General features: G+C 28.6%; 4 protein-coding genes across 10 annotated transcripts in view; 2 read left to right on the plus strand and 2 right to left on the minus strand.

Annotated features, from left to right (window-relative positions):
• The window catches only part of Mef2 (myocyte enhancer factor 2), a 73,055-nt gene extending 65,819 nt beyond the window's left edge, over positions 1–7,236 (minus strand). For all 4 annotated transcript variants that reach the window (XM_069128576.1, XM_069128574.1, XM_069128575.1 and 1 more), the window contains exon 1: positions 7,156–7,236. The gene's annotated coding sequence lies outside the window, so the exon portion shown is untranslated. The remainder of the gene's footprint in view (positions 1–7,155) is intronic.
• An 853-nt stretch (positions 7,237–8,089) lies between these two features.
• LOC138187847 (protein mono-ADP-ribosyltransferase PARP16) lies at positions 8,090–11,313 on the plus strand. 4 transcript variants are annotated; one of them, XM_069129051.1, is made up of 7 exons: positions 8,090–8,392; positions 9,661–10,005; positions 10,103–10,258; positions 10,378–10,587; positions 10,663–10,828; positions 10,890–11,034; positions 11,114–11,313. In XM_069129051.1, the coding sequence occupies exons 2-7, from the start codon at positions 9,679–9,681 to the stop codon at positions 11,271–11,273; spliced, it is 1,164 nt and encodes a 387-aa protein (XP_068985152.1). In that variant the 5' UTR covers positions 8,090–8,392; positions 9,661–9,678; the 3' UTR covers positions 11,274–11,313. The 4 variants fall into 4 exon arrangements, with proteins under 4 accessions (XP_068985152.1, XP_068985151.1, XP_068985154.1 ...); XM_069129050.1 differs by lacking the exon at positions 8,090–8,392 and having other exon boundaries at positions 8,899–10,005; XM_069129053.1 differs by lacking the exon at positions 8,090–8,392 and having other exon boundaries at positions 8,900–10,005; positions 10,905–11,034.
• Positions 11,314–11,423: 110 nt separating this feature from the next.
• Positions 11,424–13,001, minus strand: LOC138187848 (vacuolar protein sorting-associated protein 26C). Its single transcript, XM_069129054.1, has 6 exons — positions 12,658–13,001; positions 12,452–12,595; positions 11,960–12,352; positions 11,798–11,894; positions 11,613–11,738; positions 11,424–11,536 (listed from the first exon to the last, which is right to left on the minus strand). Exons 1-6 carry the CDS (start codon positions 12,763–12,765, stop codon positions 11,454–11,456), a joined length of 951 nt encoding a protein of 316 aa, XP_068985155.1. The 5' UTR covers positions 12,766–13,001; the 3' UTR covers positions 11,424–11,453.
• Positions 13,002–13,752: 751 nt separating this feature from the next.
• Positions 13,753–17,950, plus strand: LOC138187844 (G2/mitotic-specific cyclin-B). The gene is made up of 5 exons (XM_069129048.1): positions 13,753–13,911; positions 14,921–15,496; positions 15,574–15,813; positions 15,892–16,010; positions 16,178–17,950. Exons 1-5 carry the CDS (start codon positions 13,882–13,884, stop codon positions 16,434–16,436), a joined length of 1,224 nt encoding a protein of 407 aa, XP_068985149.1. The 5' UTR covers positions 13,753–13,881; the 3' UTR covers positions 16,437–17,950.
• Positions 17,951–17,989: the final 39 nt, after the last annotated feature.

Here is a 17,989-nt window from a genome sequence, read left to right on the forward strand (position 1 = left end):
ATGCCTATTTATATATAATATGCTTAAATACAAATACACTACAGACTGGTTATTCTAGTGTTAAGAAACTTTTTTTTAATGTATTCAATTGAATGTTGATTTTCTTTAGAATGAAAATGATAGCGAAAGACAAATTTTAGCATCACTGAAGAAGTTTTATATTGTGTTTATACTAAATGTTAATTTTTCTTCAAGTACAGATATGTATTAGGAGAAAGAAAATTTCTTGTTTCCGGTAAAAAAAAAGAACTTCAACGCTAAAAATGTCCAATACTAACCGGATTTATCCAATATATGCAATATTACGTATGTACATAATTTAATTCTCTAGAAAGTAATTTCTGATATATGATGAATACTGATTACCTTCAGACAACTAAGGAATTTGAAAGTAAAGAATTTCCAGAAATAGATATGAACAATAATTTGCGTATACGAACAAAATAAGAAAATAAAGTTTGTAGATAAAAAAAATTCACTTATCTTCTCCTTAACGCAATAAAAATCTACAACCCCATTGAATATTAAAAATATAAATAGTTGAAATATGAAAATAGTACGTAAACAAATGAGAAAAATATTAGATATCTTGCCTAAGAATCAAAACACACGACACAGAATATCCTAACTCGTATTTATAGATAAAACTCGGAAGTACCATAATACCCCGTCCAAATCAATCGATCTTCTCATTATCTCATCCGTAAATCGAAAAATACATAAGAATACATAGTGTTCTAAATTTTTCCAGTCAAACTTTGACAATATATTTTATGAAATTTATCAATGATGCGTTTTCTTAACACATGCTACATTTCAATTTTGCAATACGTATCAATTCTTTGCACACGCACAAAAGTACTACCAAATGATGCGAAAATTAATATAATAAACCTAATCAATTAGTATATAAATGCCATAATAATTACAATGGTATACAATTTTTTGTAGCCTCTATATATCCTCCAGCAAAGTTCAAGTTCGAATATCCTATTAGCGAATAGATACTCGAAAAATCATGCTTTGTCACAACAGAAAATTGATACGCGTGCGACACACGTACCGTTCGAATTATATTTTATCATGGATAACCCATCTATTCCGGTTCCAAGAATACGACGTATGCCCGGTGAATTATTAAAGCGAGCGTCAGAATTGCAGAGTGGTCGAATCAAATTAGTCGGCGCCCGGTCCCATTAAAAGATCCCGACAAATCGCTTTAAACGTTATTTCTAAATTCACCATCGATTGCAAAGCAGTCACCGATGGTGGTCCCGGCGATCTGCAATCGGTTCACCTGGTCTCTCGTCTATTCGGAACCAAAGTAAATCTTCCAACTGTGCCAATTTCACCGAGACGAAATTCACGATGTGCAAAAAGGAGAAGGAGATACATTGGCGCCACAATGTTCTAAAGATTCGCTTTTTGTGGCCAAAATTCCACTTTTCAAGTTCAATATTTCCAAAGAATTTCTTTTGCTATAAAGTGACTATAAACAGTATTGTCGAAACAGTATTATTCATTTTATAAATTTTATAGACAATTGCGTGGTCGAGAGGCGATACAAAATGAAGCTGCAATCGTTCTTTGTAGATTCTTTGTAGAATATTCTTTTAATCCACACATATGGATGGTACAAAGTTTGTAATAATTTAAACCTTGTAGCTCGTAGCAACGTCAATCGATCTTAACAAATAATAGTTTCTTTTCGAAATAAAGTAGAGTCTATACTTTTTGAAAGGCTTGTTGCTATAAAGTTTATTGCTGTAAATATTCATATTACGTTATATAAAATAAATTTCTGTTGAAAAGCATCAGTGTAAGGTTGTTTTTAATTTTGCTCACGAAACATCACTGTCCAGACGACCGTGTAACGTTGAACAGAAAATCTTCAACTTGTTAATCAGATGGTCGTTTAGTCAGAAAGTTAGAAAGAAATCAATGGACAGAAATTCTAACAGAAATTATGATATAATTTGTATAATTTATAATTTACAATAAAAATAAAATTTCTCAAGTATTATATACTATAGGTACTGTAACATTGTGTCATACTTAATAAATTTAATAGAATTCTATATCGATATAAAATTCTAGCGCTTTGAATATGAATTCTGTCAAAAATTAAAATAAAATTTTAATCTATCGTGAAAAGATTTTAATAGATTCTTTATTATACTGTGAGACCTTTTTGTACGCATTGGTATTATTAAAATTTCAGTTTCGCTTAAGTGAGTATTAATCTTCATAAGTGCAGACGTATGATATAATTTATTTATAACAAATATGAGACCAATATAATAAATCAATAAAGGAATTCGAACGAAGAGTTGACTTATATTTTCCAGGTTAACAGGTTAATTCCAGGATAATATTATTTCAATGATGAAACAGTAGGATTTCAGTAAAATTAACATCCTCTTTAGTTCTTAATTAAATAAAATTTGTAGAAAGCTCAGATAAGGTACGTGCTATTTATGGTTTAAAGTCTTGAATGATTTATGACAAATCGAATAGATTTTCGTACACTATAAAAATCCTATATTAAACAGACGCTAAGTAATTTCTACCGGAACCATGCCATCGCATAAAACCAGATATAAGTACTTAATAATTCCCCTTCAATCCTCTTCATTTCTATTTTTTCTTCCTTCTTTCTTCCCCTGCTCTTTCCACTTTTGCTTCCTTCCCTTAACCCTTTCATTTTCTTTCCCCATCTCTCTTTTTTTCCTTCCCCATTTTTACTCCTTTTTTCTCTACTTTCCCTCATTTTCTTTTCCCTTTTTCGTCTCTTCCTTTCTCCATTTTTCCCTCCTTTGCTTTCCTTAATAAGATCAACGAAGAGGCGGAACACGCTGAAACGACTTTAGACGAACATGCTTGGATTCAGCTTAATTCGGAAAAGCAAAAAAATATCGGTTCATCTTAAGGAATCGAAAGTTAACGTTTCACGCTTCTTTGCAGAAGATAATATGCAATTCACAAAGCTTGCATAATGTTTCGAAAATGAATGACGTCAGTGTTTAGGGTTGTTCTCGGGAAGGTTATCGATGAAACTGTTCTTTCTCTTTAGCGAGTGGGTGGGATCGATGACGAGGGCGACGTGCACAATTTCTTCGTGGAATTTTTATGAACTTCGGTCTTTTTTCGGGTGCAACGAAATTACCGGAAACCAATGCCGTTCGAATAAGAGTAATCATGACACGATACGAAATGGAAAATTTATATATCTGAACTGACCCAAAAAAAGTTCTATCTACTTTCCTTTCTATCGACCGTGCAGTTTCTCACTAGTATAGTTAAATGGTATGTATTCTATCATAGACGAAGCTTTCATCCAAATAGAATTTTGAAAAAGAATTTCAATCGCGTGTAAGATACAAATTGTTCGAATAATCGAAAATATCTCATTTTTCTAGAGAAGGATTAAGTATACAAAAAATTTTTCCCAAAAAGATTTTGAGATTGAAATAAAGAAGAAGTGCGATATCTTAGATTGAGATTTTCACGTCAATCGTGGCGAAGAAGAAGTTTGTATAACATATGAGATTAATTGTTAATGAATATATGAAATATATAAAAATTCAAGGAAGCCAGCAGAGTTATATTAAATTATCACAAGCTTAAATCATTCAACTCGTCCGCAGAATCGAATGAATTTTTCGATAAATCGTATTTTCAATCATTCGACTAATAGAACCTAATTCAACAACTCCGTTCGACTAATTACGGCTTTCAAATTATTCGATCCGATATTTTTGTTACTCCAACGAAGAGATATTTAATTTCACCTGATTTAATAAAACGAATTACAAAAAGGCATGTAAGATAACTCTATTCAGGTTATATTTCAAAATAATGGACAAACGTTTAGGTCATACGAGTTCCATCCATCTGCATAGACTTGAGGACCCACATTGTAATGCGCTTTGTACCACGAGGTCGTGTAATTCTTTGTAACCAAGCAGTCGCGCATTATTAGGTGGGTTCAAGTTCGGCGAGATTCCACGATAAGTCTACAATTGATATAGCCGTCGAAATGCGCGTAACGGACCAACGCATTGGTTCCCATGTTAACTTCCTTTCGCTGAGTGAAAGATCGCGTTCCCCCTACATACAATTGCTCACCAAATTATTCGAATACTTGTAGACATCTTTACGTGTATTATATAAAACGCTTTAAAATTACATTAGCACCGCTATGAGATCCAAGTATCATGGTTGTGTTGGTGAAGTTTGTAACAAATTTGAAAATGTATATAGAAATCACAAGATATTTAGTACAAGCATATATTTCGCAGAAATCACAAAAGTATTTAAATAGTTTATTAATCATTATATTAATAAGTCTCAATATTATTCAATGGGACCATCTTTAACGCTTACTAATATATTTAAGATGATAAATATCTTGTAACTTCTGTGTACATTTTCAGATTGGTTTCAAATTAGATCAATATAATTATGGAGGTGGTATCTCATTTCAAAATTATTCATATAACAGATATATTTATAAATATAATAATTTTCTGTGATAAGTAATCGAATACTATTTTCGTGATTCGCTATATATTTCACCAGGTATGTTCTTCTCTTAATAACCCCATGAAAACTCAGAAACTAAACTAACTTCAGATTATGAATCAAGAAATAATAATAATTACTTCCATTTTTCCCTAGATATATTAACACTAGAACTATTAAACCAGTTAAAACGACTGTTATTACATTTTCTGTTTTTGCAATTATTAAAAGTATTTACACAAGTATCTTTGGTAATATTAATGCTTAATTTCATTATTTATAGACACAAGTATAATTACATATACTTTATTCATTTTCATCATATTGCTTTAATACCAATTAGTTATTTATAACACACTTAGATACATATTAAAGACCGGCAGGTCTAGTATTAAGTTCTGCAACATATTGTAGAAAAATAAAATCCATAAAAATGTATTAGACGTCAAGATAATAAAAATATTCTGATAATATTATTTCACTAAAGTATTATTTATGTTTAAAATTTTATGTTATACAAAGGATCGACTATAAAGGAATTAATAGACGCGTAAAACTTCCGAGAAAAAGGATTTAAAGCAGATCACTCACGATGGAGAAGAGTGACGTAAAATTATAAAGTTAACTAGGGTCTTTTTTATGACAAATGAGGTACCACTGTTAGCACCCTAGGGAGTGGCAGTGCGAAATATACTTTTTTCTTTTCTTGTATTCCTGAGTAGAATATTGAATTCTGTTTCTTCTTGGTATCTTTTATGAAAGAACGTTTCAAATGAATGTTACTTGAAAAAGATAAGAAGATTTATAGAAAACATCATTCGCAACAACTCTGTAATTGTAAGATGACTTAATGATGTATCATCTTCATTATAAAAGAAAGTGTGTACAACAAAAAGTATTTAGAAAGAATGTTACATATTATTAACAAAACCATAAATACATTTTTTATCTATTCTTCTTTTTCTTTTGCGTATTTTATTAAAAAAATTAGCATAAAAAACCCGATCTCTACTTTACCGATGAAGCTAAATGCAATTAAGATTCAAGTCTGTAGGTGGCAGCATCTCACAGCTATTTACAAAACTTCCAATAAAAAATATTTTTTGAAAATAATCTATATTTGAAACAAATAAATTACTAAATTTATTCTATGTATTTATCTCTATAATCTTTATTTGCTCTTATCATGCATCATATGATTTTTACTATATGAGAAAATGTTGAATGCATGATGAGAAGTTCATTTTATTTATATAAACTGTCAAAAAATATCACTATATATGAAGAATAATCAAAACAAATTCTATGTATAAAACTGCTGCCTTTTTTTTTTCATTAGTATCATTTTATGAAATTTTTATTTTCTACATGTGTGTGAAATAAGTCTAGAAATTGTTACATAGTGACTAAAACATTTCTTCATTTCAAGATCTGTTACAAGAATGTTTTCATAAAGTTATAAAACTACGTGCTAGATATTAATCGTTTATGGAAAATCATTTGTAATGCAAAACATGTAAATAAAGAATACAAACTCTCTACGTTATTAGAATCCTCTACACAAATACAAAAAAGTCTATCTAACTTACGTTATTTGAACATAAAAACTTAATTGTTATGATCTAGTAAGAGAAATGTTTAATTCTTTATTATCAAAATATTAATTCTATTTAACACTCAATCAAAAATTAAATTTTGTTCATTAATTATTATATTATGAAAGAGGTAAAAGACGCGTACTAATATTTATATATTTCTGATATTTTCCATGCAGTGTGATGATAGGAAATAGTCTTTTTTAATATATCCCAATATTTTACAAATTATCTTTTTCATTTATTAAAGTTCTAATAAATATTAAATAATCAGTTTAATAAGATATTCACACTTTACAGAAAAATATAATTATGTTAATATTGTATATTTGTTATAAAAAAAGTCTTTGAATATTTATTGATCATGGAAGACTGTTTTCCATATTCATATACATTGAACGAACTTGTTATTAAACATTCTAACATGAAGCTACGGACACCTTGAAAAATTATTTTTCGTTAAACCAAAAACGATGATTTTCTTCAAAAATCATTATTTTTTTCACCGATACACACAGACACGAGGTAAACTTCCGAAAATCAGTGTACATCGTGAGATGAAATTAATAAAAAAAAGAACCATATGATACGTTGAAGAACTACCTAACAAAGAATACAGAAGAATAAAACGAAATTAACAGAGAAAATAATAATATCCAAATGAAAATAGGACCTGTCATTTTCAATAGTTCCTTTGGAACAAGATCAATATATCTCGTGTAAGGAAAAAGGCCCTTCATACTCATCCAATTTATTCAACTTCATCACATAAGTTCATGAATTTACTCGTAAGTGCTTAAAAACACGCGACGATTAAAACATCGCTAAAGCAACGAGCTTTTTTTTCCTGAAAATCGTGAACGCTTACGACGTGTATGTGTGTGTATGCAAGTGTGCATGTGTATACATACATACCTACATGTGTATCCATGTTTGCGCGCATGTGTGCGCACATTTATGTGAAGGCCATGTTAACAGACTGTAAGTCAACGGATGACTTCTGTTAATGATAAAAAGGATAGTGAAATTTACTTACGATTTTCACCGGCTTCTCCGCGGCTCCTACAGAGCTTTTCCGTACAGTTATTTCACTTTCCACATTATTACGTCCACGGGTGTGAAAAAAAAAAGGAACGGCGAGAGAGTGAGTTTGATCAAAAGCACAATTTTCGTGACGTCATCAGTGGCCGGGCATGCGCAGACCGATTTCGGTGTTTTTCCATTTACCGCGGAAACACGTGTGGCGAGATGTGTCGCTTTTGCCTTCTTCTTGTCGTCGTTTTTTTTCTTACTTCTTCAACGTTTTTCTCTTTTTTTTCTTCTACGCTTGTTTTCTCCACCGCGAAAAACTACATCGCTAAGAAGCACACAACATTATCGTGACGACGCGGGCTATCGTCCGTTGCGAATTTCGTGTGCGATTATTCGCGAGAGGCACCACGGCTGCCGACATCTATCCATCCACTCCCACTTGTTAAGTGACGTACACTGACGTCATCGATAGTTTACCTTGAAGCATGACATTGAGTTACACGCTTGCCAATTTTGTTGAGAAACTTCCCTATACGGTAACATAGTATAGGGAATTTATGAGTATGCACTTTATAAATTAACAACTGAAATTACATTTCCTCTTTGCTACTAGTATTTAAATCATCGTAAATCCTAGAAAATTGTAAAATTTTATATTTATTAATGACAATAACAGGAAAAGCAGTTTATGAAAATTTATGAAATAGTTTTTGAACACCTATAAATGTGCTCCTAATTATTTGAAATATGTATTACACATATTTGAAATATGCATTATTTATTTGTAACTTTAATAGAAGTATTTGTTACATAATAAAATTATTACTAATTCGTTTCTTGCAATAAACTGATTTCAATTTTTGATATTGTAGTTATATGCATATATTGTATTTTTGTATGCTCTGGTACCTTTAATATATGAATTTGATGAAAAATTAAGGGGGGGGGGGTGTAAAAAATAATATTAAGCTAAAAGAGAGAAACATCGGCGTAACAAACGAACGTAAAGAAACATATGTGATCTGTGATAGGAGTAATGAGATTTCAGGCCAATGTTCACATGATTTCTGTACAAATTCGTTGTAACGTGGAGGATTATATATATTATTTTAAATAAAAGGCTATCTTTTTTTCATTCGTCACTGACAAAAATTTCCATTTCGAAGATGCTGGTCGTCGAATATTGCAAAACGTTGGAAAAATTTGATATTTTTTAAGGGTATTTTAAACTCATTATAAAGGTAAACATTTCACGCTTTACTTGTCATTTATTTTCCAATTTAAAGAGATAAGAAATATTTGGTGACTAATTATTATGTATATATTTAATTCTAATGTAAAACATACATAAATTAAAAGAGAATTTCTCATTATGTATGTATAAATGTATGTATTAACCCTCAAAAGTTATCACTAAAGGAAATCACGTTAACACTATCACGAAAATTTCACCCTATTTACATTTTTTATTTTAGAAATTATTAAATACAAATAAATGCAATTAAATATTTTACTATTATTCAATATTATATTGAATATAGAAGAGCTATTATACAATATAATAAATAACATTGCAATGGTATTATTACAAAACGCTAATATTAAAACAAAATTTGCATAGGATGGAATTTTAGCCATAATAGTTAAAATACTCCTTTGATTCTATACCAGTTATTTATTTTTTTAAATATACAAAAATAAAAACGTAACATTTTTTAATAGTCAATTATTTTAAAAAATTATAATTGTTCATTGAATATCTACGGTATATATAAAATTCAAATAAATTTGAACAAAAGTGTGCAAACATTAGGAAACTCTTAAGATGCAAGTATTCCTACCAAGATGTTCAATTTTTCGCATTGATCTACATTTCGTTTTGTGAATGTTGTATCACTGCCAAGAATTACATTGTTTCAAAGGAAGTAGTTATTTATGCATATAGCTTATAATACTTGAATGATAGTGGACTTTACGTTGATTTGTTGTTTTATAAAAACTTTTTAGTCTTTTTTACCTTTTTTGTTCTTTGTTTCTTTGTTTTGTACGGAATAATGGCAAATTACTAAATCATTAGTGATCATTAGTAACTGTAATCAAAAAAAATGAAAAAACACCGGCGATATGTTTGAAATTTTAAATTTTATAAGTATGAAATAAACTAACTTTTTTTATCCAAGGAAATTGCAATCATATATATGAATAAAATATTTCTTTAAGAGATTAATGTTTTATATAACTATATACTGTCCGTTATTTGGACAAAATCATAACTATTGTGATTACTATGTGATATAATTTGATACTTGTTACATATACAATATTAATTTACAAATTATCATCGAAGTTTGTTAATGCTTTATCAACTAAGATTTTGTAATATTGAAAACATACAATATAGCGCAAAATAATTATATAAACTTGTAAGTATTGGATAGGTAGATTCTTGATTGGAATTATAACACAGAGTCGAAAAATGATAATTTGTCTGTTAAAAATTTTAATTTAGGTTTGATTAATCTCAATAATGGATAGTGCAAGCAAGAAACAAACCTTTCACAATGATAAAGAGAAGAAAAAATCTAACCCCAATCAAAGGAAAAGTTTGGATCAAGGGATTTGTAAAGAATCTGAGTTAGATATATCATATACAATTCGATTAGATTCCACAAATCAGGAAGATGTTGAAAAAAAAGTTCAGTGTCTAAAACATGTATTAGAGAAAGACCTAAGAGCAGCTGATTTAAAATGGTCCCTATTTGTAGCAGCTTGTAATACATATCGCTATGATACTTGTTTAAAACCATTTCCACCAATGTATATAAAAAATGAATGCAAAGACATTGAAGCTTTGGTAAAGTTCTTAAAATATCAATCTTATTGTTCTTATAATTTGCACATTAATGATTTTAATGAGTAATAATCATTGAATATATTGATCTTAATTATAGAGAAGAGCTATAGAAGTAATTCCCCCATTGGCTGTAATATTGAAAGCATTATCAGAATCAGATGTATATGAAAAATATGGAATGGCTATAGATCTATTACAGTGGGTTTTAGTGCGCTTGAGAGATCCTTATATAAAAAGCATTAAAAAAGAAAATGTAAGTTTCATTATATATATATTTATGATAACATAAATTTTGTTGAAATTTCTATTTTCATTCCGAATCATATTTTACTATTAAATTTTGTGAATATTGGAAAAATGTTTGCGATATAGTATGACTTGATATTGAGAAAAGTACCCTCAGAAATGCCAGTAGTTGCACCAAATTTAATATTCCAAGTCACAAGTACAAAACAGTCTACTTCAGAAGACAGATGGAAAACAATTGCTCAAGGTCACACAACATTTTATGCTTATCATGGTAGTCGACTAGAGAACTTCCATTCCATTATACATTATGGTCTACAACAGAGTATGTGTAAGGTAAAATAATCTACTTGACATATGATATAATTTTTTACTATTTTCTAACATGATTTAATTCAATATATCTTTTAGAACTCATTATTTGGTAAAGGAATATATCTTTCGAGTGAATTAGGTGTAAGTTTACCATATAGTCCGGTTGGCTATGGGTGGGGAGGTAGTGTATTAGGAAGTGAAATGAGCTGCATAGCTTTATGTGAACTTATTAATCATATAGATGTAAAAACTGGAGATTCAGGTAAATAGATATTAAAAGAAATCATACATATTAAGAAAGTTTCATCATTTCTTATGTAAAGTATGTTGTACAGAAGATGATGCTAGAAGTTTAGTATCAGATTCCATGGGTGGAAGAGTTCCAAATAAATATTATTTGGTAACAAATAGTGAATTGGTAAGGGTACGATACCTCCTTATTTACAGTCAACAAGTTCAAGCAGCAAGGTATGTGTATAATATTCATTACTTTTATATATTTTTTAAGTACATGAATATAGGAATGTATAAACTTCTAATATTTTAGATGTATTAACAATAAAGGATTATTAGCATGGTTTAAACAACATAAATTATTAACATTTGTGCTTGGTTATGTGGTGCTGCTGGCTTCAGTTGGACTGACTCATAATAAACAAGTTGAAAAATATTATAAATTATTTGCTCAAAAAGTTGGACTGGAGTAAAAAGAAACTTTTTAATACAATAAGTTATCCATCCATTAATATGTACATTAGGATAAAAAATTATTTCTTTTTACATCTTTTTCGATGAAATTACATAAATTTGCATTTATTATAAGAAATATATACAATTTGTAAATAATACATATAATTTATATAAAATACTATATTTCTATACAAGATTTAGTATCTTGATAATATTATGGGGAAATTTTCCGTAACTAAATAATCATCTTCAAATATTACGATCAAATTCACTTCAAATTCTGTAATGAAATATGACCTTCTTATCACCAAATTTATTATAAAAAATCCAGAATGAAAATCATATAATGACCTTACCAACTTTAAAATTACTCGTACTTAATGTAGGACATGTAAATAACCGTGGGAATATCATATATATTGGTATAGGTAAATTTGTACAAACATTTCCTTCGCCAATTTGTATATTTTGTATTTCAGTAGCTGAAATAAATATAGCATTATAAGATCACAAATGAAATGTTAATATATTCTCATCTTACCATCTCTGGAATATCCTTCAGCACAACCACATGTCTCTACTCTTACCAACTGCAGTTCGATTGACTTTATTACAGCTTCACAATGTTCGATTACCACCTTCAAAAATATTGTTTTTTCATACTACTTTATCAAACAAACGATGCATATTATAGTATTATTACCTCTCCTGTTAAGGGTTCAGAAATCTTGCAATACAATGAATCTAGTTTCCCAGAAATGCAAAATCTAGGTACATTGATTCTATCTCTTGTGTTTTGCAATGATTCTGGCATAATATTAAAACACACTGGTTTACTGGCCTCTTTTTGTATCTTAGGAGGCACCTTATCTTCAACTATGAACTCCAACGATTTGCTTACATCTTTTGCTAAGAAACTTCTTTTTATATCACAGCGTATGAAATATTGGATATTTACAAAGACTCCATGATAAGTTTCATACAAAGACTTAGTCCCTCTAGGTTTTAGTGGTAATTCGAATGGTATTTCTGTTCTACCACTCGGTATTTTGCCACTCGGAGCAACATCTAAAGTATATTGAACTAATTGTATTGGCTGAAAATACAAACGATAAAATTAGTTGATCCACTTGATATTTTATGACAGAACCATAATTTGTAGAAATATTTCTGAAAATTTGTAGATAAAACTAACCTTTACAGAATTGTAAAATGCTTCAAAAATGCCAAAATTCTTCGAACTAAGCTGTAAATTGACCGAACCTTCCATACTTAAGAATATTCCATCATGTTTAACGTCAGAATTAGTTTGTAGCAATATAAAACCAGCAACTATTTCCTAAAACATAACCTCAACATTTTCTGTTTTATAATGTTTCTATCGTAAATTATAGTACAGACCCCTTCATGATATATTTTACTAGCTCGCTTTAATTTGATATCGATGTTTATTGTCATTTTCAATTTATGATTGTTAATTAGATAATAATCATTTATGAGTTTATGCATTCACTAATAACGATATTTGTTGATTGTTACTATATGTATGATCTATAGTATTTATGTCAAGTTTAACTAATTATAAGCTCTACGTTGAACATTTGCATGCAAAAAGCAAATAAACACAATATAAAATTAATTGCAACAGAATGCAAATAAATATATTAAGTATAAATGTTAGGACAACACGTCAATAGAAACTGAATCAGCTGTTTTAATATAATGTATATATTGACACAAGGAATTCCGATATCTTTGATTTAACATTTCTTTAGCATGAAATAAAAACAATTATGAAATAGAAAATATGTATCAAGACATTATTTACATAAAGCATACATTGTCGGCTTGTTAGAACACTCATACAATTAAAAAAAGTAAGTTTTTAGGAAGTCAATTTGAAATAGAAAGTTCAAACTAGAAAATTATTAATTATTCAACAATTTAACAATGAAAGAATTTATTTTTGTTTACAATACAATTAATAGTCGGTAAGTTTGGGGGTCTTCGATATAATACTGCTTGTAATATGTATTGCTTATTGCCTCATTGCCAGAAAAAATATTGGAAACCTATTCTGAATTTCAACATTTTCGTAAAATAATATGATTGTATTAGATAACTGTGAAATTTCTAATTCCAAAATAACACATTTTAGAGCTAATGTTGTGCAAATACTTAAAAAATGACGATTTTTTTAGATACATCACTTTTCTAACTAATTTAGCAAATAAAACTAACATCAGTAAAAAAAGTATAATCATTTTCTGAAAAACGATTTGGAATAGTTAATTAAATTTACTTTCATACTATTAATTCATTCATATAATAAACAAGAAAGCCACCTGAAATTTATCAATTTATTAAAAAAAGTGAAACATAATTGTGACACGTTTAAAATACGTTACCATTCGATCGACCAATCAGATCTCGTGACTTTCGCGGCATTTCTTCTTCTGTATACTAACATCCGCAGAAGGTGAACTTCCGTTCGATCGACTAAACAAATTCAAACCGACAGAGTCGTTACTGCGAGTTAAACGTTGTTTGGGAGACGGTGGAAGTAGACTAATCGGAAGACTAGCTTTTGGTGTTGCGTGTAATTATTTCCTGACTTTGTTAACGATGGCTTTAAGAAATAGGACCGCGCTCACGGTAAGTTTTAAATATTTTAAAAACATCGATGTGTATCAAATTAGCCATTGATAACAAGGGGAGGTCAATAGAACAGGGTAACCGTCTGTTCCTGACATCTTTAAATGCCCTTCATTTATTTCAAAAGTCATCGAAATAACAATCATTATGATTTATGCAGATTGCTGTATGTATTTTAATATTCATAATACGAATTTTAATATCACTCGTTTGATTGTTTAATAACGAAGAATTTTAATTTTTGAAATTTAATATTAACGTACATTTTGATCTTTAAAGCCCCGTGAATCTTTTAATATTTTATATAAATTGTATAAATTTCAGCTTTTCCTTCGTTATGTAATATTATTCTAAGGTAGAAATTGTTATAAAAATATTAAAGATGTAATTAGTTGTAAGTTGCATCATGTATCTTAAACGGAAATGCGTTCGTAAACATTTAGGGCCGATTTAGGCGGAATTTTGTGCTGCCTAGGTAATTACATCACGAAAAGCACACATTTCATTTTCTATTTATTGTATGAATTATATTATATTTATTTTATTTACGTCATATTATAATATTATATTCCTATACTCGGATATATTAAAAATTAAAAATTGTTTAAATGATAAGGCCTCTTAATATTTCATTATTATTTTGGTAGGAAGATCAGTACTTAAATATTTAATTCATATTTGTTATATCCCCTTTTATTTTATTAATATTTTACTTTTAACTCTTCATACTTACCATGTATTGTAACATAAAATAAGTAATACAATAGTTAGTAGATTAAATTAGTTGGATTTATTGAAAAATATTGTTATATATATATATAGAATATTTGCAAAAAATAGTTTTGATAGTAGTCAAAAAAGTTATTGTTACAATAACTATTGTATTGAAATATATATGTAACAATATTATCTATTTTTATATATATAGAAAGAGTAAGAGTATTTCTTTTTTTAACAAGTAAGATCTGTACAAGAAAGTCAAAATATGGATCATGAAATAAATTTTCAGAATATTGTAAATCAAGAAAATACAAAGAATTTTAAGTCTTCTGTGACCACAATACCTGGGAAGACAAAAAGAGCTGCTTTGGGTGAAATAGGAAACAAAGTGAACACATTAAGAGGCATAGAACCCATTGATAGAACTAGCTTGCTATTAAAAGACAAGAAACCGATTATAGCCCCAAAACAAGCTATCAAACCACCAGAAAAAGCAACTGAGAAACTACCTGTACAAATAGTTAAACCTGTAATAAAGGTTGCAGTTTCTCAAGAGAATGTGATATCACTGCCTGCTAAAAAGGAGGTTCAGTCATTCTCCTCAGATCTATTAGCAGTTGAAGATATTGATGAAGAAGATAAAGGAAATCCTAGTCTAGTTTCTATTTATAGTAATGACATTTATGAATACTTAAGAACTCTAGAAAGTATGTACCCTATTTCAAAAGGATATCTATGTGGACAAGAAGTTACGCCAAAAATGAGGAGTGTACTTATAGATTGGTTAGTAGATGTACACCAACAATTTCATTTAATGCAAGAAACATTATACCTAACTGTTGCTATCATTGATAGATTTTTACAGGTTTGTTGTTACATATAAAAACTTAAAATTTATCTTCGAAGAAAACTACATAAATATTAAAAGTTTTCTTTCAACAGGCTTTTCGCTCAATAGATAGGAAAAGGTTACAATTGGTTGGTGTGACTGCTATGTTTATTGCTAGCAAGTATGAAGAAATGTATTCTCCAGATATAAATGATTTTGTATATATCACAGATAATGCATACTCGAAGGTAGAAATATTACAAATGGAAATGCTTATTGTAAAAACATTAGATTATTCTTTTGGTAGACCATTACCCTTACATTTCCTAAGGAGGTACAGCAAAGCTGGAAAGGTGATTTATAAATTTGTATCACCGATTAATTTTCATATTACATAATTTTATATCTTTAACTTAATAAATTGTTTTTAGGCACTCCCAATACATCATACAATGGCTAAATATTTTCTAGAACAAAGCTTAGTTCACTATGAAGTGTGCCACTATCCCCCAAGCCTTATTGCAGCTGCAGCAATATATTTAGCTTTCCTGTAAGTTATCTATTAAAATATTATCTTAAAGGATTAAAGTCATTGTGCTTTCTCCTTTCCTAATATAGAAAAATTAATCAAAACAAGCAAATTGGATCAATATGAAATAATAGTTGATACTATTATTTACTAATAATTCATCATTATTGTTTTATCTGATTTTGCAGAATTATTGATAATGATGACGAAGACCAGCAAAAGGTTGTCTGGACAAATACCTTGGCACATTACAGTACCTATTCCAAGGACGACGTATTCCCTGTAGTACGGGAAACAGCAAGTATTATAGTTAATGCGGATAAAATTAAGTATCAAGCTGTGAGAAAGAAATATGCCCAAGCAAAGTGCATGAAGATTAGTACTCGACCCGAACTTAGATCAGCAACAATAGATTTATTAGCTACTGCAGATAAAAGGGCAGTATAATATTCATTTTAAAAGATAATTGTAGTGAGATATTTGTTTGTTCAATATTTCATTGGACAAAATAAATTGCATCGCACATAGGATGATACATTTTCGGAGGTAGAAACATATGAGATGAGCAGACTAAATAAAAAAAGAGAGAAAGACGAGACTATCTTCATTTATCTTTTTTTCCTATCATATTGTTTTCATATAAAAAATGTCATAATTAAACATTTATTTTGATGGTTGCCATGATGAATATTAAAATTATTTCTAAATAATGACTTTAGCTCCAAAATTTATTGGAGTAAATAATTTGGTATGAAAAATATTCCTACAAACAAAATTCAGTAAGGTAACTAATGATTTCTTACCTATAAAAAGTTGCAGAGAAAAAATACTTCAGACAGAAAATACAGTTGTTTATCTATTAAATTAAAAGTTTGTGAATGGTAGTCTCGTTTTAATTACAGATATTAGCCTCAAGTATACAAGTTCTATTAAAAATGGGACATTTTAATTCTAAATATTACGGGGTTGCTGTACGAAGTTCGTAAGAAAGAAAGAAAAACTTTAGTAAGTATTTCCGTATGATATAATGTAACTCGAATATTCTTTATTCTTGAGTAAGGGTAGTTTGCATTTTGTTGAATAATATCTGATTTATTAAAAACCAGATACTTAGTATGGAAATTACTTATTAAAGATTTTTTTTATCTATGCACGTAATTACACAATTTAGGGTAATTATAGAGAAAGTTTTTTAGTAGAGGAGAGAAAAAGAAAGAAGCATGAGTATAGTCAATTGATATGGAAATGTGTATATTTTTGGATCACTATAGAAAACTATTGAACAACGTTTGTCAAAGGATCTCTGTTTAAATTCAGTAAAATTTCGGCAAAATGATTAAGATGTAAAAGTAATGAAAGCTGAGAAATTTGGAATGGATTTGATTTCAGTCCAAAGTCATTTTAGAAATTAATACTGCAATTGACTATAAAATTTAATTAAGTACTAAAGACACGATAATAAGATAGTTATTTTAGATTATATTTAATATAGATTATAATATAGTTCAATTATTTAATATAAAATATCCCTAATATATTTCATAAACTATAGATTAGCAAAGACTATAAATTAGAAATACAATAATTTTTAAACTTTGTAGTCATTGAACATTTTGCCGAATTTTTATCTAATTGAAAACAAGATTTTTAGGTATTTAAATTGTGAATCATATCTTTTATACTGAAATATTGAAGAAATTTTAACTTTTATTCATGATTATAAAAACATTTTTATTTTGATATTAGTTCTATAAATAGTTTTAAATGTTAATGTATGAAAATACCCGAGTATTCCAGACGATATTAATAATCTATACTTTGATATCAATATTTTCACAAATATTATATCAATGAACATGACTGTTCATATCTGACATTTTGTCAGTGTGCGTTTGGAACGTAAATATTGTATAAAATTTATGTAAAGAAAATTTCAATAGAAAATAAATTGTAATAATGTTTCTTCCGGGTATCATATATAATTCATACAAATTTAAATA

The sequence above is a fragment of the Bombus flavifrons genome, chromosome 15 (genome assembly GCF_040668555.2).
Source record: "Bombus flavifrons isolate JBK064 chromosome 15, iyBomFlav1_principal, whole genome shotgun sequence".
NCBI classification, from domain to species: Eukaryota; Metazoa; Arthropoda; class Insecta; order Hymenoptera; family Apidae; genus Bombus; species Bombus flavifrons.